This window comes from Leptonychotes weddellii, chromosome 15 (genome assembly GCF_054177405.1).
Source record: "Leptonychotes weddellii isolate Sample4059 chromosome 15, ASM5417740v2, whole genome shotgun sequence".
Lineage (NCBI taxonomy): Eukaryota > Metazoa > Chordata > Mammalia > Carnivora > Phocidae > Leptonychotes > Leptonychotes weddellii.
In genome coordinates this window covers 18,169,971-18,194,512 of record NC_138383.1, presented here as the reverse complement: position 1 = coordinate 18,194,512, position 24,542 = coordinate 18,169,971, and the positions used below count along the sequence as shown (strand labels likewise).

At 57.2% G+C, this 24,542-nt stretch overlaps 1 protein-coding gene and 1 pseudogene across 3 annotated transcripts; both read right to left on the bottom strand.

Annotated features, from left to right (window-relative positions):
- Nucleotides 1-4,738: 4,738 nt before the first annotated feature.
- Nucleotides 4,739-5,415, bottom strand: LOC102742015 (alpha-synuclein pseudogene; annotated as a pseudogene).
- Nucleotides 5,416-15,834: 10,419 nt separating this feature from the next.
- DHX58 (DExH-box helicase 58) lies at nucleotides 15,835-24,290 on the bottom strand. Of its 3 annotated transcripts, XM_006738557.3 has the most exons (14): nucleotides 24,233-24,290; nucleotides 23,839-23,948; nucleotides 23,479-23,647; nucleotides 23,063-23,264; nucleotides 22,492-22,682; nucleotides 21,655-21,771; nucleotides 20,941-21,067; nucleotides 20,569-20,760; nucleotides 19,724-19,977; nucleotides 19,056-19,205; nucleotides 18,807-18,968; nucleotides 17,920-18,110; nucleotides 16,747-16,843; nucleotides 15,835-16,446 (listed from the first exon to the last, which is right to left on the bottom strand). In XM_006738557.3, the coding sequence occupies exons 3-14, from the start codon at nucleotides 23,644-23,646 to the stop codon at nucleotides 16,261-16,263; spliced, it is 2,037 nt and encodes a 678-aa protein (XP_006738620.1). In that variant the 5' UTR covers nucleotide 23,647; nucleotides 23,839-23,948; nucleotides 24,233-24,290; the 3' UTR covers nucleotides 15,835-16,260. The 3 variants fall into 3 exon arrangements, with proteins under 3 accessions (XP_006738620.1, XP_081661126.1, XP_006738619.1); XM_081805000.1 differs by lacking the exon at nucleotides 23,839-23,948 and having other exon boundaries at nucleotides 24,233-24,255; XM_006738556.3 differs by lacking the exon at nucleotides 24,233-24,290 and having other exon boundaries at nucleotides 23,844-24,002.
- Between the last annotated feature and the right edge of the window lie 252 nt (nucleotides 24,291-24,542).

The window sequence follows — 24,542 nt, the reverse complement described above, 5'->3', positions numbered from 1 at the left end:
AGGTACCAGCTTAGTACCACGGCAGGGACGTGGCTTTACCCAGCTACCTGGGTAGGAAGAACACGTGGCTGAACTCCAACCCCGCACACAGACAAAACACTGTCATTAACTGTGGGCCTTCTGTATCCTGTACTCTTCCCACACCTCTATTCTCCCATAGTCCTCAAAGGTCAGTATTCCGCTCAAAAATAAGGGAAGGGAGGCTCTGAGAGGTTAGTTCAACTGCCCCAGGTCACACAGCTAGAAAGAGGTGGAGTTGAAATCCATCTGGTTGACTCCAAGCCCTAGGCTGTCTTTGCTCCAGGTCCTGGTGCTTTATCTCACAATGCCTGGGGACTGTTTTCCCCTAATGGTGGGGTGAGGAGGAAGGAAACACGGAAAGCTTCTTCATAATAATGGGAGTTGGAGGGGCGGGGCGGTGGTGCTCTGCTCCCTCACCTACCTACCACTGTCGGAGGAGGGCTTCAGGCCCCAGGTTATTGCCTCCCCCCGCCCCCCCCCGCCAGATAATGACCCTTAGTCCAAATAAAGCCACCTAGTCTCTAGTTGGGCCACTCAGTTCTCATGGCAGCCCAGTCTCATCCCATTATTTCCTCTTCCTCGGCCTTGTCTGTGAGGAATCCCCAGCCCTAGAACAGTGCCTGGCACTCCAAAGAGAACCAACCCATGTTGCTGGATTTGAGGAACGAACTGACTCTCATTGTGAGAGCCAGAAATGGGTTGGGTTCCTTACTCTGGCTGTGTGGGCTGAGGCAAGTGACTTTCCCTCTCTGAGCTTCAGTTTCATTATCTTTAGAACGGGGCCATGAATACGTAACAACGAAGCCCAGGGTAATGTGAGATCATCCCTGCAGAGTGCCCGACATCATATGCATCCAATTAATAATATGGGCATCCTTAATGAGGTGTTCGGTCCCGCTTGAGAGACCGGGCACTGGGGCTTAAAAGGGGGATGGGACTTATGTAGCCCATGGTACCAGCTTGGAATCGGCCTGTACAGGACAGGAGCCTGGTTGTGTCTGCCTTCAGGCTGAGCCCTCTTCCCAGCCCCATGGGGCCTTCCCTGAGTGCTCAGTAAATATAATTTCTACCACAAAATTATGAGATGGTTATACTAATCATTCATAGTAATAATACCAAGAGCCCCGGCTGAAGCAAAGCCTACAGCGAAGAGGCTCAGGTAAGGAGCTGTAGACCCCTGCCCAGCCGGCTGCTTCTAGTCTGCTCATGGCCCCACTGGGGCGGGGGTACGCAGAGTGGTTCCGGGCCCCTGGGTTCCAGGAGGGTGAGAGAAGTCCCAACCTCAGGTGGGCCTGTCCCGTCCATCACAGCTCCTTTCTGTTCCGTTGCTGAAAGGGCAAACTCACTAAAGACTTGAACAAGTCCGCCATGATCCCTCCCCCAACGGGGCCAGCCTTTTGCCTCCCAAAATAGCCCAGAGCCACCATGTGCCCAGGGCGGCTCCCCACTGGTTGCAAATCCCCCTGAAATTAAATCCCCATCCTGCCCCAAGCAGGATGGCACCACCCCCTGCCCTGCTGAGCTCCAGGGCTGGCCAGGCTCCCCCCAGTGGAAACCGGGACAGTCGTCCTTCACGGTGACCGAGACATAAATCCCCAAATAATGAGACAGGCGCTGGGAGCACAGAACCAGACACGGTGTTAATTGGTTCACTTCTGGGCAGGCATGATGTGGAGGCAACAGCAACAGGCCTTGGTTTCCCAGCCAGCAAAATGGGGTGGGGGGTGCTGTGATGACGTCCTGTGTCCCTGGCTGGGCTGATTTTCTGTGCCCTCTGACCGGCCTCCCACCCAGACTCACCAGCAGCTCTTCCCAACCTTCCTAGAACACTAACTTCTCAGATGTAAAAGGGAAGGATCGGGGTCCACTTGTCCAGGTCTCGAGGTAGGGAGGCCCAAATCATCCCTCCCATGATCTAGAACCATCTTCTTTCCTCTAAAACCAAACCAAAAGGCTCAGTCCACCTCAGCATGCAGGAGGATGGGGGGTGGGGAGGCAGGAGGGCCCAGAGGAGCCTCCCTGCTCCTCGTGTGAGGCTGGTGATGGATTCCTGGACGAGCAAGAGGTCCTCAGTTTGCAGTAATCAGAATGAGATTATCACATTAAACTCTAAAAGTCGTTGCTCAAAAAGTAGCAGTGACAGCTGACACCCTTGATTCCCCCGACTGCCACCATCACCCTGTCTTGGACCGTGGCCAGATGAGCTCCAGATACTGGCCACGTGGAGGCTCCACTGCGCTGGGCTAGAGGCAGGGGGATGGACAGAATGACTTCCCCAGGTCTGGGCTGCTTCTGAGTTGCGGTGAGATGGCAGGGGGAGGAGTTGGGGGAGGGGGTGAGCGTTGTCTGGGGGATGGGAGCATTGTTTGGAGGGCCTCAGGGGAACCCAAGTAACTTGGGACCCGGCAGACGTGCACTGATTACACCTCTGCCACTTACTATCCCGAGCCTGGGAACACGCCCCTTTGCTCCACACCTCAGTCTCCTTGTCTGTGAAATGGGGATAACAATGACAATAACTGATAATAACTCCCTAACCCAAGGCTGACAGCTGAGGAGATTAACTAAGACAACATACAGACCAACCCCTGCAAGCTGCGAAGAGCCATGGTCCCGTGAAGGATGACATTGTTACAGCAGGAGGGACTGTGGTCAGACTGCAGAAAGAACTTCCTCACAGCTGTGCATTAGAAACCAATGGGGCAAGAAGAGAAGCCAGGCACACGATTCTGGGTGGGACCCCCATAATGTCACCCACGATCCCCCCTCCCGCCCAGGGTGCCCATCCCCATGTCCAGACCAAACCCCTCCCTCCCTGCCCATTGCCTCGCAAGGCTGACAGCCTGTCCCCACTCTTTCCCAGTCCAAAGCTGTATCCAGCTTGTGTTTGTTGCCAACGCAACGGAAATTATTTCAACCTCCTCACCTGGCTTGGCAAAGCTGCCTGGGTTCTATAGGAGAGGCCGGAGCTGGAGGAGAGGAATCTGGGAACTGGGGTGCCTACAGCAGGGTGGCCCCCTCCCCAGAATATTAGCTTCAATAGCAGCAATCAAGAAGGCAGTCAGCCTACTGGGGGGACTTCCCCATACTGCCCCATGGGAGGGAAGGGAAAGGCTGAGGGCCCAGGGGTCCTCACCAGGACCTTGGCTACCTTCCCTCTTACTTAAAGAGCTGCATTCAGAGCAGGCCGGCAAAGGCCCTGACTACCAGCCAGGATCAACCCTGAAGAAATTAAGATCTTTGCATTTTCTTGACCCACCCTTCATTTCCTGATGCTCTTATTTAGTTAGTCTGTTCAACAGAATCCTCTCACCCTGGCCCACCCCACTGGACCCTGGGGCCCTTCCCCTTCCTCAGTATTAGAAGCTGGATCCAGAAGGATGGAGGCAGGGAGAGGCTGAAAATGACCCTGAGATCTCAGCGTCACCCCGAGCAGGAGGGAGGGAGATGGTGGGGTGGCCCTGGTCTACCTTGCTGGCCACGGAGAAGTGCCGACCACATCAAGGAGTCCTCCTCTCTAATTGGCATGTGGGCGGAAGCAGAAGGCCCTCGCTGGCCATGAAGGAGGCCTTTCAAAACCAGCCGAGAAGTTCCAAGAACGCCCCTGGGATGGGCTGCGTCAACATGTCCCAGGCCCCTCAGGCCCTCTGTCCGGCCCCAGGGCTGCTCAATGGCCTGAGCTGGGAGGCAGTGTGGGGCCCCGGGACAGACACCAGGCACTGGAGTCGTCAGACCTTGGGCAAGTGGCTTCACCTCTCTGATCTGTAAAATGGGCCCAATGGTATCTGCGTCATGTGGTTATTGGGGAGATTAAGGGACGATGTAGGGAGATGGCTCCCTTTGTGCCGACCACAGAGTAGGGAATTAGGAAACTCACGGAGTAAATATCTGTTGGACATCAGCCACAAGCCAGGCCCTCCATTCTTCGCCCAGGGGATCCAGCACTGAACAAAAGTCCTGAGGGGCCGTTATGGAGCTTGCAATCTAGGGGCGATGGTCATGGTCACTAAGTAGATAACCACACGAGGTCAGGGAGGATGAGTGGCCAGGAAAAGCCTCTCTCAGGAGGGGACAGTTCAGCCCAGACCTGGCTGACGTGAGGGACAGGCCTGCCTTGGGGTCCTCGACCGTGGCGGCTCACTGGACTCCCAGGGGCAGCTCTGAAAGCTTCTGATCGCTGGGCCCCTCCCCAGGGGTTCTGATGGGACGGGGCTGGGGTGCCGCCTGGGCAACGAGATTTTAAATTCTGTCCAGGTGATCCTGATGTGCAGCCAAAGGTGAGAACCCCTTGCCCTGCAGTTTTCCCAAGTGCCTGTCCATGTAATTTGTCTGGCATCCTGGGCTGGGCCGCAACCCTCTAGAGATGTCTAGAGAGATGTTTAGGAGACGAAGTCTGAGCTCTGAGCTTGGCACTGAGAGCCCCCCACTACTGACCGCAGCCACGCCCTCACGGGACCATCTGCCGCTTCGGGACACGCTGACGCATCTCTGCCCTCAGCCTGGGAAGCGCCGCCTTCCTCCCAGTGAGGTCGTGGGCATGCTCCTAGGCTGATCATGGAGCCTGAAGGGCCCCACTGCTGTGGGCTTAGGATCTGTTTCCTCGCTCCCCTCGGCTCCGTGGCCAGAGCCCCTGTGCCACTCTGTCCACGCGTCCTGCCCGACCAGACCCTAGGCTCTCCAACCACATGGCACCATTTTAATTTAACATTTTAGATTTGAAGCCACAGTATCACATAGCACCCAAGGACCCTGCTACCATATAATCACTTCAGCGAGAGGGAAGCACTGAAATGCTGAGTAGGGGCAGGTACAGATAACTTCAATCACTGCTGATGGACGAGTTTAAAATACACTGTAAAAACTTTGAGAAAATATCATGACTGGGCATGTTGGAACTGAGTACTTGTACAGGATGGAACATCTTTCAGTAGGTCTCAAGAAACCGGGAGCAAAAGTATTTCTTAGGCTTCGGGTTCATAGTCTTGATACCCTTCCTCAGAAGGCATTTCATATGCCTCATTGTCAGGATCAACGGGCATATCTTCCAGAATTCCTTCCTGTGGGCCTCCTTCTTCACTCTTGCCCAGCTGATCCTTTTTGCCAAAGCCAGGGGCAGCTGCGATGCTCCCTGCTCCCTCCATGGTCTTCTGTGCTACTGCTGTCACCGTGACCACCACCTCACCAACATTTGTCACTTGCTCTTTGGTCTTCTCAGCCACTGTTGTCACACCATGAACCACTCCTTCCTTGGTTTTGGAGCCTACATAGAGAACACCTTCTTTTGTCTTTCCTGCTGCTTCTGCCACACCCTGTTTGGTTTTTTCAGCAGCAGCCACGACTCCCTCCTTGGCCTTTGAAAGTCCTTTCATGAATACATCCCTGGCTAATGAATTCCTTTACACCACACCCCTCTCTCGGGTCCCCTTCTCGTCGTCGTGGTCTTCCTCCTCTTCCTCTTTCTCCTCCTCCTTCTCCTCCGCTCACCGCCCCCGCAGCCCAACCACCTGGCACCCCATAGGGTTTGCCTCGTCCTAGTTGAGGGAATACCAAATCTACCCAGCCTCTGCTGGGCACAGCTGTCCCCACACCTGCCAAAGGTGGCAGGGTTGTGACCCGCTCCGAGAGATCCTTGTTCCATCCCTCCTCCCAGGTTTCCTCCTCCGGACTCGTCTTGTGGAGTCTGACTTCCCTCTCTCCTATCGTACCCTTAGCCCTGCCCTGCAGGCCAGGCCCTGGGATAGGAGGAGACATTGCACACTTGTGTTCTCTAAGGCATGGGTGTGCCAGAAGACACCCCTATCCCTGCTGAAGAATCAGGGTCCCCCCACTTCAGGGGCCTGGCATGATGGCCACCCCTTTCTTTTGGGAAGCAACATAGAACAGCCATAATGCCTGGGTTCAATCCTACCTCTGCCACTTTCTAACTGTGTGACCTTGGCCACCTCTGTGCCTCGGTTTCCCCATCTGTAAAATAAGAATAAATATTACCTCTCTTAGAGGGTCACTATGGGGGTTAAATGAGCCAATAGTCATTAAGGGTTCGGCAAACAGGCACATGGTAATCACTATGTGTGAATGTTTAAAAATACACGATTCTATGAAGGTGATGCTTTAGTCCATCAACGAAGTGGGTCCTGACAATGCACCAGGTCTGGGAGGCAGGGATTAAGATTCCATTTTACAGGTGAGGAGACTGAGGACCAAGGAGAGGAAGGGACTGCCTGAGATGACACCCAAACCTCGAGTGTACAGCACTTCAAGCCTTCTTTCTCCTGGCACCCCCAGGCCCACCTCCCTCACTCCTCCGGCGCCTGGCCTGGCCCAGATGGGCTCCGTGCCCTGCACTGACAGAGGCCCCTTTGTACCCCTGCCCAGGGTCACACCCTGAGCTCAGAGCCACGGCCAGACAAGCGCCCTGTGTTTGGGTCTGTTTCACCGCCAGGCCTGCGGTCGCCCTGGCCTCTCCGGCCACGTGCTCTGGCTGGGCGGATCTGAAGGCCGTCCCCCACCCCAGCTAGCCCTTCCTCCCCAACCTCAGCAGTGTATCCCTGACCCTCCCTCAGCTGCACTCAGCCAGGAGACAGACTGGGAGGCAGCCCCATGGAAAACACCCCATTCTTGGTCTCTACCCTGTGCAAATTCCGGATGGTCAGAGTCTAAGATGTCTGGGGCCCCAGAGGAAGAGACAGGCAGGGGCTGAGGGGGTGGGGAATGACACGGAGGTTACTCTGGTTACCCTTTCTGTCTCCCTAATCTTTCTTCAATCTTTTGGCTTCCTTTACCACATGGACTGACATAACAGCCTCCTCACCGGCCTCCCTGCCTCCTCTTCTCCACCTCTCACCTTTCCGGTTTGTTCTCCACGCACCAGGAGGAGCCTTTTAAAAACAGAAATCTGATCATGTCCCTCTCCTGCCCTAAACCTCCAAAGCCTTCTCCCTCACCTTCACCTTAGGAGAATCCTTATCCCCAGCCTGCAAGATCTGGCCTCTGCCCACCTCCCGCAAACCCTCTCCTCTTCCAACCCGCCCTTCCACTGGATTCCTCCCACAGATTTACTGAGATAGAAATACAACTCTTCAGCTGAGGATGTTACCAGTAGATCTAACACTGATGATGGCTAGAACCAGATACAGAAAAACTCCTCATTGATGAAAATGGACAGAAGAATCCAGTCTTGACCACAAATGTTTTTTAAAATTTAAATCTTCCAAAATCAGATGTGTTTACTGAGTCAGTCACACAATGGCTGAGACTAAGATCTGGCGCCTTCAATGGATGCCGAATTGATTGATGGATCAGATCTCGACAGTAACATTTTACAGCATTGATGCCGATGAAAATAATTCCAGTAAAATTAAAATGGAATTAAAAAAAATAGAAATGTGTTTAGCTGTACCATATAGGAAAAATGGAAAAATCTGATCAAGAAATTAAGTTGGATGAAAAGAATTCAAACTGGAAACCACTTTCTAAAAAAGTCTTCAGTGCTGGTATGTTTTGGTTTAAAATGTTTGCCTTCAAAACATCCTGGGGGTCCAAATGTCCAGGTCAAAAGATCCTGTGCCCCTCTGATGTTTTTGTACCCCTCCCTCCCCTGCTCAGGATACTCCAGCCACACTGGGCTCTTTCTCTCCCTGAAGCACAGCGAGGTCCCCCTGACCTTGGAGCGTTCTCAAACCCTATTCTTTCTGCCTGGAGCACTCTTTTCCTCCCAGCCCCTACCTTGCCTTCTCATGGCTGATGCCGAAATGCCACCTCCATGAGCTGCCTTCCCTCACTGCCCTCCTTAAGGTAGATTTCCTTCCTGCCTCCTTGCACTCCTTCTTCACCCTGTCTTATGCCCCCCTTGAATTCCCAGGGCAAGCCTAGCAAGTGTAACACATAGTAGGTGCTCAATAAATATTTGTGGGATGAATAAATCAGTGTCACGACGGTGAGGGGCATGGGAATGGGCTGGAGCTCACGAGGGCCCTTGGGAGAAAAAAGGGACAGGACAAAGATATACCCTTCCACCTCTATCCCAACCCCTGCCCCCCTTACTCATGACACCAAGTTCCAGGGGAGCCCATTAGCAAGGGAGAAAAGAAGACAATGACAGCCCTTCTTCTTCCCTGCCCCTTGCCCAGCTTCCCAAGGCCCAGGTCCCTTTGCCAACTGGCCAGCTGCGCCCCCGCTGGGCTGCCCCCACCACCACCCGGCTCCCACTTTTGGCTGCGGGCTGGGCTATTTGGGGAAACTTCCTGATCTCCCCTCTGGCCTCTCCACCTCCACACCTCATCCTGAAGCCCCGGAATAGCTGTCCCAGCCTCAGCCTAGGGACAGTCGCATTCCCAATTAGCACCCAGATGGTTGAAACCATGTCTAAAAGCTTCTCATGTCCCTCTCCCCTCAGGAAGCTGCTAACTAGGACAGCAGATCTCAGAACGAGGTCACAAGAATGCTACCTGCCCCTACACTCCCTTTCCAACCGGGGACACACGGGTGGGGACCAGGAGCCTCTACTGGCCAGTGAGGACAGAGGGAACGTGAAGGGGGGGTGAGATGCGGAGAGAAGTGGGTTCTTTTTGCTCAAGGGGCAGCTCTGGCCCAAGCCGGTGAGGGGGCCTGGCTGTGGGGAGTGAGGAGACCTGGTTTCAAATCCAGACTCTGCCTGGGTGGGGATTTCGTTACCTCTTCAGGTGCTCAGAGGGCAGGATGAGACAGTTCTGTATCTAGTACGGCTCCACAATCCAGGAACGGACCTTAGGGTCCCAGGGAGATGGTTCTGGGACAGATCCCCGGTGGCCGTAAGCCCATTAGAGCATTATTTCTCTGTTCGAGTCTCACGCTAGCCCTGACTCAAGCCTCAGCCAGACGGGTTAGGCAGGTGTGCAGACTTCTGCCACTTTCCGAAGACCACACCTGTGTGTCTCTGTCCTCTGAACAGCCTCACAGCCCTCCCCACCTGCTGCAGGAGCTCCCCCCAAAGAACCGGAGGGTTCCAGTTCCCAATATCGTCCCTCAGTGAGGGATGGGGTGGTGAGCAGTGTGACTCATACTCCCCATCCTGCCCGTCCTGCCCGTGGGAGGAGTCACGGACTGAGACCAGGAGGGGAGAAAAGTCTGAGGCTGGAGGATGGAGAAGAGGCAGGTGGGACCTGAGGGGAGGGCAGTGAGGGGAGTGGGACACGGCAGGCCCGGTCTGGCCTCTTGCCGGGGCATCTGAACTGGGGAGAACTATCTGTGGATTCGGTCCTCTCCCTGCCCAAGGAAACCTTAGTCAAAAAAACAAACAGCCAACACAGCTGCTCCTGTGTGAGAGGCCAGGGCAGTGAGGAGAGGGCGGCTGAGGTGGGGGCCTGGGGAGAGGACAGGGCGGCGGAGCAGGCCCCTCGCCCCAGGCCTGTTGGCAGAAGCGTTTGGAACAGGGCGGGGAGTCCGCCGGCGGTTTGGAGCAGGAAGCTGGGGCCTGGGGTGGGTGCGTTGAGCTTGGCTGCTTCGAGGAAAAGTGTCAAGTCAGCCCCTCTTCTGAGGGAGACTCCAAGTCCCCAACACCCTTCCTTCAGCTCAGGGTCAATCAGATCAACCAGACAGACAAGGGGCTCTCTTCTTTGTCGCTCGGAACCCCCAGCCCTGCTCCCTGGCCATGACCCTGGGCCTTGTGGCTGACGAAGAAGTCTGGAGCCAAAGCCCCCAAGTTCTGGAGTTCTCCACAGAGAAGCTGGGGGAGGTGGACTGACATCCATCCTCTTCAGAACCTGATATTCCTCCACACCGGGCAGTGGAGTGGCCCAGAAGTGAGGCCAGCACCCCACCCCGTGCTTCGTCACCTTCTACACACCCAGAGACGTCTGGACATCTGGCTGTCCTGCTCCTCTGGGACACCTCACGAGAGTAAGACAGACGGGGATCAGACACACCCAGACTTAGAGGGAGAGAGGGAGAGAGGTGAAGACAGACGAACTCAAGAGATGCCACACAATCAGAGACACAGAGCTGAGACAAGGAGAGAGCCTGAGAGGAAGTGTGTGTGAGTGACAGAGGGGCAGAGACACACAGAGAAAAAGAAAGGGACTTAGAAAGAGGGGGACAGAGACACTCATACAGAGAAAAAGAGAGAGAGAAAAAGACACACTGAAAAGAGTAGGACCCAGAGACGGGGAGAGAAGGAGGGACAGATGGAAATGACAGGCATAGGTACAGGGGAAGGACCAAGCAGGGGACCCGAGGACAGATGCACTTACAAGCTGAGAGGCAGAAAGAGGCTCACAGAGCTACGCAGGGACAGACTGACTGAGAGACTCAGGGCCTGGGGACACTCCCGACAGACCAGGGGGAGGGGCAGAGGTGCTGAATGTCGAGTCCAGTGGGGTTTGCAGGGAGCCCCAGGAGGGCACTGCTGTCTTCTGTCCCCAACACCAAAGCGCTGCAGGCGTCTGGCTCCAAGCCACCCCCGAGTAAGCCAACCCTTGGCCACTGGAGCTGGCAGGTCATCCAAGGTGAATGAAAAGTCACCGATCAGGGAGGGTGACACGGTGGCCGTGGTGGAGGCAGGTGGGTGGCCCAGGTGCACGTGTCAGCGTGGGCCTGCAGGGGCCCCATCCCTGACACTGCACTCGGAGCCGTGTTTGGGGTGTGCAAGCGCGGACAGCGCCATCTGCGAGCTCATGCAGGGGGACGAGTGTGCCTGGCTATGCGAGGGGGTCCAAGGGTGAGTGTGCCTGCTCCATCAGGTCCTCCACGGCGCCAACGAGGCCAAGGTGGCGGGTCTGGTCCTCAAAGAGCCCAATCAGAGTCGATGAGTGTCAGAGTCGGCCCCAAAAAGGCCGTGCGTCTCTCTTCTCTGAACAGACGGTGTGTCCAGGTGCCACAGGGCACTCAACTGGAGGCGAGACCAGTGTGCCGTTCATTCCCGCCAGGGATGACCCCCGCTGCCTGGCCAGCTGGCCCCCACACTCTTCTCCAGCCAAAGCCCAAGATCCAAACTTACAGGAGGACCCACATTACAGACCCACGCCCCCTTCCTGGCTGCGGGCACCTCCTTCTCTCCCTCTCTGAGAAGGGCGGCAGGAGGGGTGGTGGGGTCTGGCCCTGACCTCCCCCCCGCCCCGGCCACACAGCCCTCCCCACCTGCTGCAGCAGCTCCACTGAGCTCCTGGGGCCCAGAGAGTGCCCACAGCCTCCCCACACTCAGGAGATAAGCGACTCTCTCCCTCTCATCCATTCCCTCTTAAGCATCACAGGACATTTGAAAAAACTGTCCCAATTTTAGGGTGGAGAATGAGGTCAGCAAGCCCAAGTGGGGACTGCTTGTTAGTGACAGCTGACAAGTCTCCGTGTCACCTTGAAGCTCCTTCCTGGTCCGGGGGGGCGTGTCCTAAGCCCGGTTTGACAGGGGTGCTGCTTGGCTGGGCGACCGAGTGAGCAGGGAGGGAATTTACCGAATAGCAGGTGCTGCCCCTCACATTTGTGGGGCCTGGGGCAAGAGAACGAGTGGGGGCCCACCTATGCATGGCTAAATATTTAAAAGTTAGAAACCAAGCCAACGCACTCTTAATTACAATGTGTTCTAACCTCCCATCTTGACAAGGACACTCTCAGAACAACCTGGAAGACCAGGTTCCAATGCAGATTTCTCTGACCCCGGGGAGTTTTGCGGGAGAACAACACTGTGTGGGGAGAGCTCCTTCCTGCACCACAAGGGACTCTGATGCACGCATGTGGATGCCCAACCTCACATCCTGGCTTCGTCCTCGTGCTTGGCAAACAGCTGCCCCTTAGCCGTCACCAGGGGCCCCTCAGGTTTAGGGGTGCCCATGCTAGTGGGATAACTTGCATTGAGAACAGGCCCAGGGCGGAGGCTTGCATGGCAGCAAGCTGGTGACCATCTGGGCAGGGACCTCCAGAGTCACAGGTCTGGGGAATGTGATCTTGAAGGGGACGTACAGGCTCATCCCCTTAGCCTTGCTGACCCCTCAGTCCACAGGGAGAGGGATGGCCAGAGGAGGATGGGAGTGGAGCCCTTGAAATCACCCGGGGGGGGCACGGGCACTCCCTCCCCTGCCCAGGTTTAAGGGTGATTACTAGAGCCAGCCTTCCCCAGCAGCCTCCAGAGCTCGGGCCAGGGACTGAAGCTGTCTTTCCATTGGATGGCAGCTTGGACAATCCCCAAACAGGACTTTCAGTCACTTGTATTATTTATCTTCCTGGAAAAATTTAGTGCGGCTTGATCCCAACTTGTGGATTTCTGGAGGTGGGGAGGGCAGGGAGGTGATGACAACGGGGCATTTTTTTTCAGTTGGGTCTCTAAGCCACTCTGTTCCCTTAAGGCACAGCCCCAAGTGGGCTCCTGCTACCAGTGGCCCCTGCCATGTTGGGGCCGCCCTCCTCACCCCGGGCGACTAAAAGAGAAGGAGGAGAGGGGCCCTGGGCAGCCCAGACAGATCCAGTTGAGATCCAGGGACCAGCAGGGGGCAGGGGCTGGAGGGGTGGTGGTGGTGAAGGGCATTGCACTCTCCGGCCAAGTTTAAAAAAAACTTCCACACACCCCCCGCACCCCCCCCCCCCCCCGCAGATCGGCTTTGCTGTCCTACACAAGAGGGGACACTTACACTTGTTGAGCTCTCACCAGGCGCCAGGCACTATGCTAAGCGCTCTCCGTGCGTATTCTCATTTAATCCTTGCAGCCACCCTATGAGGTGGGTTCTATTATTATCCCCATTTTACAGGTGGGGAAGCAAATTCAAAGAGGTTAAGTAACTTGCCCAAGGTCCCACGGTAGGTACAGGTGATAAAACTCAAGTCTAACTGACCACAACGACCCTGCTTTTTCCACTATAGCACACTGCCTCCCAGAAGCAAGAAGCGGGCACAGAAGCAGAAGGGATGAAGGTCAGATATGAGAAAGAACTTTCTGACAATGATAGTTTGTGTGGTGGAAGGAGACAACGGAATGGGGAAACTAGACATACACAGGAAGCCCTTCCACCTGCATTGGATCTCTGTCTGTCCTTGGGCTTGTGATGATCTCTAGAAGGTCTGTGGGGTCCTGGCTGGATCCAGAGGGCAGCATCCTGACTTCCCTTTTTTCTACAGTCTGGGGTCCTCTGCTTTACCCCAGCCCAGCACCAAGGCCCAAAGTCTGACTCTCCCTTGTGGCTCAGAGCTCTAAGCATGACATCTGAGCTGTCAGCCCCAGACCTCCTCTTCCAGGAAGCCTTCCTTGAGTACTAGGAGGCAGGACCCTTTTCCTACAACCCAAACCCCAACATGGAGCGTACAAATGCACCCCGCATCTGCAGTAAGGCTCCCTTCGGTAATCACCTTTTCCACCTGGCTCTGGGACATCAACACAGAAAAGATCTAGGCAGTCCCCAGGCTCTCTGGGCTACCCAGACCATCTGGATGATCCCCTGCTCCCTCCCGCTCACCCATGCGTATCTGTACCCAGGTGTAACAAATGATGCGGGTGCCCTGGGCTTACGGGAAAACCCAGGTCCCAGCTCAGCTATGCACTCTTACCTCATTTACCCATAGAACAGACGATGTCTGGGTCACCCCCATCACTCCCTAAGGGTGGGGAGAGGATGCTGCACCTGGATGAGGCCCGGGGCACCCCAGTCAGTCACTGGGTCCTCAGCGGGAGCCCTGCAGTCACTATCCCCAACCTGCTCTCCTGCAGAAAGCTACGTGCCTAATGCCGGGCTCTGTCCCTTCTCATCCCTCAGAGCCCACCCCAGCATCAGGGATAACCAGCCGGGAGCCTCTAAACTTCTCCAGAGTTTAGTCCCACCCGCTAGATGCCCAGCCTCCGTGCGCAGAGCCAAAGGGTTGTCCTTTGGGGTCCCCCAGTTTCGAGAACAGGGCACAGGACAGGTGGAGGGGGCTGCCTTGTTCTCCCCGCGCTGCCCTCGAGGTCCTCAGCGTGGACCAGCCCGCGTCGCTGACTTACCTGCAGGGCAGAGACGGAGCCCGCCGCGGCCACCTGCTCTCGCTGCGCTCCGGAGCGCGGCGGCTTGGGGCTGGCCGGGGGAGCGGGCGGGGCCCGGGAGGGGCGGGGCCCGGGAGGGGGAGCCGCGGCCGAGCCCCTCCCTGAGTCGCGGCCGGCCGGGTGGGCGGGTTCATTCAGGTGGGCAGAAAGCGGGGAGAGCTTCTGGGCCACCAGGGAGGGTCTGGAGCTCTGGCTTATTGAGGGCTGAAAAGGTAGGATGCCTGCGTCCTGAGAACCCCACGAAATCCCCTGCTTCGGGCAGCCTAACCCACATGAAGACCCTTCCCCAGAAAAAGAAAGCCTAGGAACTTCTCGTGGCCATCCTAGCTCAGGAAAGCTCTCCCAGCCTGGCAAGGTGGGTGCGAGATAGGTCACCCCCTCTAAAGTCAGGGTCCCTCATCCAGGGGGCAGCTGTGTAGGGGTCCAGGCCACGGGGGACCACTAGGTGCCAGGTCGTCTTTATCCTCCATCCATCTCTCTCTGCAACACTACCCCCTGCCCCGAACGCCAGCTCGAGCCCCTCAGCTGTCACCGTTTAGCCCTGGAATGACAGGCGTCCAGACTCCGTGCGCCCAGCCGCATTCAAGGCCATTGAGCTTAGCACCCCTGGGCCCCTGTCCCCCCTCCCTCTGCCCCCAGTCGCTAATTTTATTGACCTGTAAAAGGCACGTTGCTGGCAGGGGAGATAACTGAAGGCGAAGTGGGGAGCAGATGGGTAGAAGACAGGCCCCAGGAGGTGGAGATGTGACAGCAGGGAGAAGGGTGACTTCTGGAACCAAGGCCAAGGGACACCGGAGATTAGAAGGAAGACAGGCCCAGGGGAGAGGGGTACCCTTTGGGGAGACGGAGACCAGAGAAACTGGAACTGGAATTTCAGCCTCCATCAGACAAGAGACAGACTGGAGAAAGAAGGTGCTGGGGAAAAGAGAGGGCTTCATTTCCTGGTCTACCCCTTAGGCAGGACCAAGGATGTAGCAGGAGGGAAGGTGGTTAGACAGCGGGAAGGACAGCCATCCTGCTCTCAAATCTCTGCCCTAGCCCCCTCCCTTCCTCTTGAAGGTGACTCCTGCCTGCTGGGCCTCTTACTACAGAAATAGCCCTTTCCCTGAAGAATCAACCTAGATCTTGCCTTTCTCTCTCTTCTTTCTTGTTAAAATGAGAACAGAAAATTTAGGCCTTTACAACTTCCCCCATTCCCATGCCTACCTGAGCACCACCCCTCAAGTCCTGGATCTCAGCCTCTCCCCAGCCCAGGGAGGTGACCTGGGGGTTAGGGGAAGATGGAGGGGGCACCACTGGGGTTGGAACCTCTAATGAGGTGGAGGGGGTGGGGGGGGCCTCACATTCTGGATGGCTCTCAAATTTAGACTTGTGATGCTCTTTCTAAATAAGGTTACATGAGAGCCATAAAGAGGGTTGGTTAAAAAAACAAAACAAAACAACTTTAACATTAAAAATATACCACAAAGCAGATCAGGGGAGGGGAGGGGAGGGGTAACTTGGGAATGAGGAAACTTTTGAGGGTGATGGCTATGTTCATTATCTTGATTGTGGAGGATAGTTTAAAATTTATCAAACTGTATACTATAAATATGTACAGTGTATTTTATGTCAATTATACCTCAACAAATCTATTTTTAAAATACTTTTTTTTTTTAAGATTTTATTTGAGAGAGAGACGGAGATAGCGAGAGAGAGCATGAGCGGGGAAGAGAAGGAGAAGCAGCCTCCCCGCCAAGCAGGGAGCCCGATGCGGGACTCGATTCAGGGACTCCAGGATCACGACCTGAGCCGAAGGCAGTCGCTTAACCAACTGAGCCACCTGGGCACCCCACCACATCTTTTCTATAGCAATTTTCTACTAGTTTATTTTCAATTTATGAGGAACCTGAAAAAATTGAAGGGAAGGAATGTCAAGGGGTCACGGGAAACTGTGTTCATTGCTAGTAGAGTGTGGCCAGCTTCCTGCCCCAGTTTCCCTCCCAATCCCCCCAACCTCTCCCTCCATCTAGTGCATTTGAGTGTCTGTGGGTGTGAGGGGGGACCTGGGGCCGAGCTGCTTCCCCAGTGTGGGTCTGAGCCAGCCTGGGCGCCCCAGGTTCCGCTGTGGCTGGTCAGCATGCCACCCACCCCCACCCCCCCACACACCCCCGAGCTGATGACTCAGGCGGGAGGGGCTTGGAGGCAGGCTTTGCCCAGGGGAAGACAGCGGCTGCGGCTTCTCCTGCCCCCTGCAGCCTGAGGCGGGCACTGCAGGGACAAGGTGCTCAGTCCAGGGAGAGGTTGGCCAGGTTCTGGGCACAGTGCTGCAGATAGTCGAAGTCAGCCACTGGGAAGGGCACGCGGGACCACTTCTTGGCCTGGACTCTCCCTCGGGGTGTCTCTAGAAGCATGCTGCGGACCCTGAGCGCCGGCAGCTTCAGTGACTTGTAGATCATCTGCAGACCCCAGGCCTGAGGATGGAACAGAGAAGGCTGGGTTGGGGTCACTGTCCTCAGACTGGGCTTCTCTCCTCAAGGTGGAGGATCCATGAATGCAGGGCCTGTGTCTCCCACCTCAGAGCTGTCTCCCCAATCACACCGCGGGCTCCCGAAGATAGCAGTTCAATCTCTCTCCTCTGACTGGGGGCTCCTGGGGCGGAAGCTGCTTCCCCCATCGCAGGGAGGGTGTCCTGATGGCAGAAGGCTGGGCCTCCTCTCTCAGACTGGGGACTTCTGAAGACTGTTGTTAAGGGTCATGGCCCCAACACTTACCTCCCCACAGTTCCTGCAGTGAATGGTACCCCCAGGCCTCCAGTCCTTGAAGACTCTGTCAATGACTACAGCCCCTCGGGAGACAGTATAGTAGATCCTGGAGGGGAATGAGAGTCAGTCCTCATGACACCCCCCCATCACCCCCGAGCTCGCACCCTCCTGCTTGCTGGGCCTCTACCTGGGCCTCGGGCTCTTCTGCCTGCCCAAGAGGCACAGAGACCTCCCAGAGCCAGGAGATCCGCCCTCCAATAAGCTCTGCCCGTGCAGCTTCATTGCGTGCCCTCTGCTCACGTTCAGGCCTCGGCAACACCCACCCAGATGATTCCCACAGTCCCCCAGCGGATCTCCCAGCTCCACCACTTCCATCCCATTCCATCCTCACTCCCAACCCACACCGTCCTTCTGCCAACTGCCAGGGTGATCTTCTAAAAATGTAAATCTGACCTTGACGTTCCCTTGCTCAAAACCCACCCAAGACTCCTCACTGCCTATGGGATGAGGCTGGACTTCCAGGCCTGACCCTGGCGGCTCTCCACAGGCCAGCCTGTCTTCCTCAGAGTCTCATCCTTCACGGTCCTTCCCACTCAAGCCAGCCAGAGGCCACGCTGGTACATCATCCCTGCCTGGGCTCATCCCACCTGCCAGCCCGATCCGTCCTGCAAGACCCCGCTGAAATGCTGCCTCCTTAAATGAGAGAAGCTGGTGTGCAGATCCTTGGCCCCATGGCCTGGCATAGAGTGGCTCCCTAATAAATACTTAATGAGTGGATGGACGGATGGAGGGTGGGGGAAGGTTACCCTCTAGGGGACAGAGGATGAGAGGATGGCTCAGGGACAAGCAGCCCCTCTGTCTTCAGAGTAGGTGGGATGGGGGGGGGCGGGCGGAGAGCCCAGTTCGTGGCATCTCAGCATTTGGTGTCCTGAACTCCAACTCTCGCTCAACTACACAGTGGCTGTGGGAGCCTGGACAAGTCCTTTCGCCTCTCTGAGCCTGCAAAATGGGGTGGTGATAAAACCTGTCTAACCAGCCTCTTGAAAATGCAGACTCGGTACCTGTCAAAATGCCATTTCGGCTCCCAAACCCTCAGAGCACGGTCTGGATGGGAAGAGTTCTCTGTCCCCCATCAAACCCCTCCCTCCCTCTCATCCTGCCAGCCCCTTCCCCTGGTCTCACGAGAAGTTGGGGTTCACATTGACGTGGTGGGCATCCTCCACCTTCCGCAGGTCGCTCCCGTGGCCCACGGCCACCATGCAGTTGACACAGAGGAGCTGCACCTGTTCGGCCAGGAACTGCTGCCGCTGATTCTCCCGCTGGGCTGCCCGGGCTGCCCGCTTGACCATAGCTGCCCGCTGTAGGTCCCGGATCTGGAGTCAGAGGGGACACCAGACAGAGCTGGGGACACGGGGCAGAGCTAGGGCCCCCCAGGCCTGACCCCTGGAATGCTCTCAGGGTCTAAGGGCTCGCAAAGACCTCAGATCATAGTACCCAGAAGGGACTTCCCTCAACTCTCCCTGGAGCTTCGAGAAGCAGCTCTGTGGAGAAAAAGAATATGGAGCAGGGGCAATGTTGGGAGCAGGGTGAGCTTTGTGGCCGAGTCTCTGCCTCGTCTTTGGAGGATTTTGTGCAAAGCTGCTTCTTTGAATCTCACATGGGGCATCACTAATAATTATGCTGGGATGACAGGGGTACACAGGGATCGTCCTGGGTGAAGCTGGACGACGGTGACCCTGCCTCAGGGGAAACTGATTTAAGTCCTGGTTCTGGGCTTATTCTGTGCATGTGACTTTGTTTCCCCCTGCCCGGTGCTGGAAGGATCGTAAGGCAGCTCTCACAGATACACAAAGTATTTGGTGAGGAGCCACTGCCTTCCCAGGCAGCCCCACCCTTGGCCTCTAACCTCCCCTCCATTCACACCTCCCCAGGTGGGCCACGTTAGCCCCCAGAGAAAGGGGAAGCAGGGGTGTGTGTGTGCAGCCAGAGACCTTCCAGGAAGAGCATCCTCAGCACCCCCACCCTCCCGCCCCCCGCCGGCCCACACGGCGTGCAGGCTGCCCGCAGACCTTGGCCTGGTACTCGGCCTGGTCCATCTTCTGCACGGTAGCCACGGCCCGCTCCATCAGCATCTCCAGCACCTCATTGGTCAGCTCCCGCCGCAGCTCCCGGCTGCCTTGGGTTGCCACAAAAGAGTATATACTCTGACCAGCCCGGGCACGGCCCCTGGCCTGAGGAAGCAGATAGCAAGGGGCCTGAGTGGGCCTAGGGTCCCACAAAGATCTTTGAGGGCTGTTGGCGACACAGGGTTCACGCACCTGGACCATGGAGATCTCGTTGGTCAGGAGCCCATAGCATACCACCACGTTGCACTGGGGGATGTCCAGTCCCTCTTCTGCCACACTTGTGGCCACCAGGAGGTTCAGGGTGCCAACCCGGAACTTCCGGATCACTTCTTGCTGGTCTCTCTGGGGTGGGAGAAGAGAAAGAGGATGGTACATCAAGTGGGTTGCCTGCCCTCCCGCCAGCCCAGCCTCACCTGGTTCAACGAGTTTGGCCCCTTCGGCCCCTTTTCCTAGGGAGCCTGAGTCTCCACCACTACCCCCAGGACCTTGCCCGTCTTGCCAGTGGACCGATCACCTAACCCCCGTCTCCCCTACAGACTCTTTAGGGCCCCCACCTGTCCACGCTAGGAGGTCTCAGGGCCTATTCTCCAGCAAGGGACCCCAGACCTCTGATCCTCTGTCCTGAAAACATCACTTATCTCTTTCCCTGCAGATGCCCCAAGCTTCAGCCTCTCTGTCCGCAGGGACCGCTAGACTAGGAAAACCTCCAGTCCTGGGGATCTCAGTGTCCACCTCTTCCCCCCAGTTCTCTGCCCTCTGCCTGGGGAAATCAGTCCCCCATAGCTCTGTGAAGACTCTATCCCCACCCCTTCCCCTCTAGGAACTCCCCCAGTCCCAGCTCCTTTCCTCAAAGCCCACACCTGGGTCATATGGCTGTTCTGGCTACTGTTCCCTGCACCGATCAGCAGGTCAGCCCTCATGTCCACGGTCTGCAGGCCCGGCTGCTGCCGGAGCCAAAGCAGGAGAGAGTGAGCGCTCTGGCGGGTCTGGGTGAAGATGATGCCCCGGGCACTGTCACTGCTCCCAAACTGCTCCCGCAGGATCTGTTCTAGCATCTCCAGTTTTGGGTTCTCCAGGCTGCATGTTGCCAGGTGGGCCAGCTCATTCTTGTAATCTGCCAGAAAAGCCCAAAACAGAGGCACGGGATTCAGGCCTGGATGTGGGCACGGCATGCATGGGAGAGGGTGTGGCCCACGGGGACAGGATTGCAGGGGGGTGGGGGTGTAGAGGGAGCCTGAGGATATCTGCTCCCAATTCCCCCCAAGCGGCACCAAGACAACATTCAAGGACACGCTCTGCCCACCCAGCCAGCCTGACACCAGGGGCCTACAGTATAGATTTCTTAGCAGACATACCTCGGACCTCAGCTACCCAGGATTAACTCAACCTCAGGTCCCTTCAGAAAGATCCTTGCCCCGCCCCTCAGGCTTGCTGAGGCCTCTAGCCTCAAATGCCACTCTCTGACCACCTCCCTTTCCCAGCTTAAAGGTACCACACACCCCAGACTTTCAAGGGACAGTCCCCCAACTAAATGAATTAGTTTTCATGTCTACGCAACCCTTCACAAATGAGGGCATACGTCTTTTGTCCTATTCACCGCCTTGACCCTCGGTTAGAAATACAGGGTCCCAGTACCCTCGTTGGCCCCTTGCCAACCTGCGTTGGCGCCGATGCCCTGGTCTAGTCCAGTTCCCGCGAGCCTCACCATCGAACAGCGCCAGCAGCCAGCGCTCGGCCTGCAGAACCTGGGTCTTCGTGGCGCGCTCCCTGTCGTAGAAATCCCGCAGCGAGTCCAGGGCGTCCACAGGACGGACCGTGTCGTGGATGAGCAGCGCATCGTTGTAGCGCCGCAGGTGAAGAGCGTACACCCGGCGCTGCTGGAGGCCGGCCTCGGCCGCTGCGGACGCGCGGGAGGGAGGGGGCGCGCAGGGCCTGAGCGGCCACGCCCCTCCAGGCCTCCTCCCGCCTAGACTCCGCCCCCCGAGGCCGAGCTCCGCCCCAAAAGGCTGCACCAAGGCAGGTCCCGGCCTCCTCGACCCCACCCCGCCCCCCGCCACGCGCGGACGGCCCCTCTCACCAGCCTGGCTCAGCTCCATCACCTGCTGCTCGTAATTCTGCGTCCCGTAGTCCTGGCTCAACTCGGGCATCTCCAGGCGGTTGTGGATTCGGTCCATGAGCTTCTTCAGTGTGTCCCCAAACGGGTCCTGGATGGGAAGAGGGCGTGACGGGATTCCCATACACGTGGGGGTGGGGGGCAGTGAGCACCCAGTGAGGGCGCTGATCTCCGCTTGAAGCCGCACGGCTCCTGCTGCCACGTCGGTGTTTGAGAAGAGGAGCTCGAGAGAAGCCCACTGGGCTGTGAAGGAGGCCCCGCTGGAGGCTGGGGTCAGGTGCCTGCCCCTGGCTCCTGCTCTGCCTCCACCTCCTCCGCGCCCTTGACCTCTGGCCTGAGCACAGCGATGTCTAAGTCCCTGTGCGGCCTTGCCACAGCAGACGCCAGAGTCTGCGCCGCCCGAGAGCCTCAGCACAGAGGGCCCGAGGTGTGTGGTTCGCAAAGCACCCCACGGGGTTTCTACAGATGCCCACAGAGGCCTCGGAGTCAAACCAAACAGCAGGCTGTGGGCACGGGCTGCATCTTCCCCATTTCACAGAACGGAGAAATAGAGACTCAGAGAAATAAGCAAGTAACCGGAAGTCACGGAGCTCGTGGGGGTGGAGGCAGGGCTCAAGGCCAGGTGCCCTAACTTCATACCAGACCCCACCTCCACTCCCCACCCCGCCTTCCACTCACCTGGCTGCGCCTGCAGCAGAGGTTGTACTGTTTGCAGGGCTGAGGGCTGTACTTCTGCAGCTGGGCGCGGTAGGTCTGCGGTGACATGATGCGCCACGTGTCCAGGTTGGCACAGAGCTGGGGCAAGAGAAAGGGTTCACTCGAATGGGGGAGAGCCCTCTGAGGACAATGGGCAGAGTTCTGAGACAGGGTAGATCCCAGCTGCAATTGAGCGGGGCCACTGGAAGTGGGGATTCATTTACTCAACAAATATTTATTGCTCGCCCTCTCTGTGCCCAGTGCTGTGGTAGGTAGTGGGGATCCAGAGTCTTACTTTGGAGTTGGGGAGACAGGTGATAAACCAGTAAAGAGTAACAGAATGGGAGGGTTTCAGGCAGTATTAATGAGCTCTGAAGACAAAATTGGATGACGGGACATGCTGTGGGGGTGACCAGGGAAGACTCTGAGGAGGTGACATTTAAGCTGTTCCCTGAATGACAGGAAGGAGCCAGACAGGTCAAGTGCAGGGGGAAGGGCATTCAGGGCAAAAGGAACGGTGAGCACAAAGGTCCTGAGAAGGATGTGATATGCTCAAGATCCAGAGAGAAGGCTGGCAGAGTAGGAGTGAGGTGTGGGGAAAATGAGGTTGGAGAGGTAGGCAGGGCTGGGTCCCATGGAACTTTGTTAAGCCACCGTATAGAGGGTGGGGTCTAACCTAACCGAAGCTCAGTGAGAAGCCACTGGAGGCTGGAGTTAAGAGCCTGGGAGAGCCTGGGGAGGGCTGCTGGGCGAGGGGCAGGCCGGGGGGCGGGGGGGTGCTGGTGGAGGCGGCGGCGGGGTCACAGGGGCCCAGCTGACCTGCAGGATGTGGTCAATGGCCCCATTAAGCGTGGAGGCCCCACCAGTGCCTGGGGAGGCTGTGAGACCCAGCACCTGGGGCAGGGGCTGTGTCCTCTGGAGTTTATGCTCTAGGTACCGGCTCAGGATGATGTTGTAGACGGTGTCTTTGTGCGTGTGGTGACACTCATCCACCACGAGCAGGGAGAAGGCTGGGGACACATGGGGCAAGGCTGTGACCGACATCTGCAAAGCCCTTCCTCCCCCATAAGCTTTTCTGCATGTAGCCCCCACAGGTCGTCTCACTCCTTCCTCCTTTTACAACTTGCAGCCAGGCTCCAGAGAGCAGCCTACGCAGGGGTGACCTACCTCCATTTTACAGATTAGTCAACTGAGGCTCAGCGGTGGTGGTGGTTGGGGGGACTTGCCCAAGATCCCGCACCATAGCCAGGCCTACTTCTACGAGGCCATATGCCAGGGTTTGGTGAATGGGGACCCCTTCACTGCCACCAAATGTCCCAACAGCTCTACCAGAAGAGGTGCCCTGGGGGTTGCAGGTAGCGTGCCTCAGGGGCATGCTCACAGCCCTCACCATTGAGCTCTACGTGCTCCTCCTCCTCGGGGCTGGTCAGCGCTATCTGTAGCAGCTCAGCTGTGCAGATGATCAGATCATGGCTCCGGGCCAGGTGGCCAAAGCCAGCTCGTGGCCCCATGTCCCCACTCAGGGTTATAATGGCCCAGCATTTGTCCAGCATGCGGCTGAACTCCTCACGATGCTGGCTTACCAGGTGCACCTGCCAATGCAGAATGAGGTGCAGAGAGGAAGCTGGGCTGGGGGCAAGGGGGATGGGGAGGAGGCAAGCTGACCCCCCAGGACTTGGCTGGGGGCAGGAATGGGAGAAAATGCAGGTGAGCTTAGAGATGACCACAGCAGCTCCTGAGTTCTGGAGGGTCTTGGGAGACACCTGAGGAGCTGAGGCCCCAGCAAGGGGAGTGCGGGCTACTCACCCGGTTGACCAGTACAACCACCTTGGCTCGGTCCACAGTCTCTAGATGCCTCTTGGCCACATAAGCAGCCGCCCGGGTCTTCCCAGCCCCCGTGGGCAGCCATACGATGATATTCTTGCCCTCCAGGGCAGGCATGATCACCTCCCACTGGTAGGGTCGCAGCTCCATTCTGAGAAGGGAAGGAAAGTCAGACCCCTGGCCCACCTGGCCACCTCCCAAGCCCGGCCCCCTCCCCATTCCTGGCAAGCCGTCTTGTGCAGAGACCTCCCCATCCGGCTTGAGGGAGGTGGGGGAGGGAACGGAAAGGATCTACCAGGAACCTGATCTGGCCAAGACAGGTGGGAGTAACACAAACTACACCTGACTTCTGCCCTGTCGGTTCTTATCTGCAACACCTGCCGAGGCGCTGAGGTGCCTAGGGTGGCCCGCTTAGCTTAGCTCTGAGCCGAGCCGGGTGCCACTGGGCTGTGCTGAAATCGAAAACAGAAACTGAAACTGAGGGAGGAGTCAACTCGGGCAGAGCTCAACCTTAGCAATCTCCTTTCCCCTTCTTCCCCTTCCCCGCTCTGTCCCCCTCCCCCAGAAAAGCTGCTGGAAAGCACCCTTTCCCTCCTCCTGGGTCCTACAGGCCCCTCCCCCAAGAGCCCAGTCTCCGCCACCCCGCCCCGCCTCCACTCCTTTTGAACCAGCTGCAACCATGTCCAGGCAGGGCAAGGCGGCCAGGTGGAGACTGGGACCCCTGCAGCCCCCACACCTGGACCAGGAGCAGCCAGCAGTGGGGAGAAATGGGGGCTGCAGCAGTGCACGTGCCATCACCCCAGGAGCACGGGACTAGGCAGGAAGCTGGCTGCGGAGGGTGGCCCCAGCACCATCTGAGTTGCTGTGTTTTGTTTTTTTTTTTAAGATTTTATTTATTTGAGAGCGAGAGAGCACAAGCAGGGGGAGTGGGAGAGGGAGAAGCAGGCTTCCCTCTGAGCAGGGAGCCCGATGTGGGGCTCGATCCCAGGACCCCGGGATCATAAGCCAGCCAGGTGCCCCATCCATCTGAGGTTTAATAGGCTCCA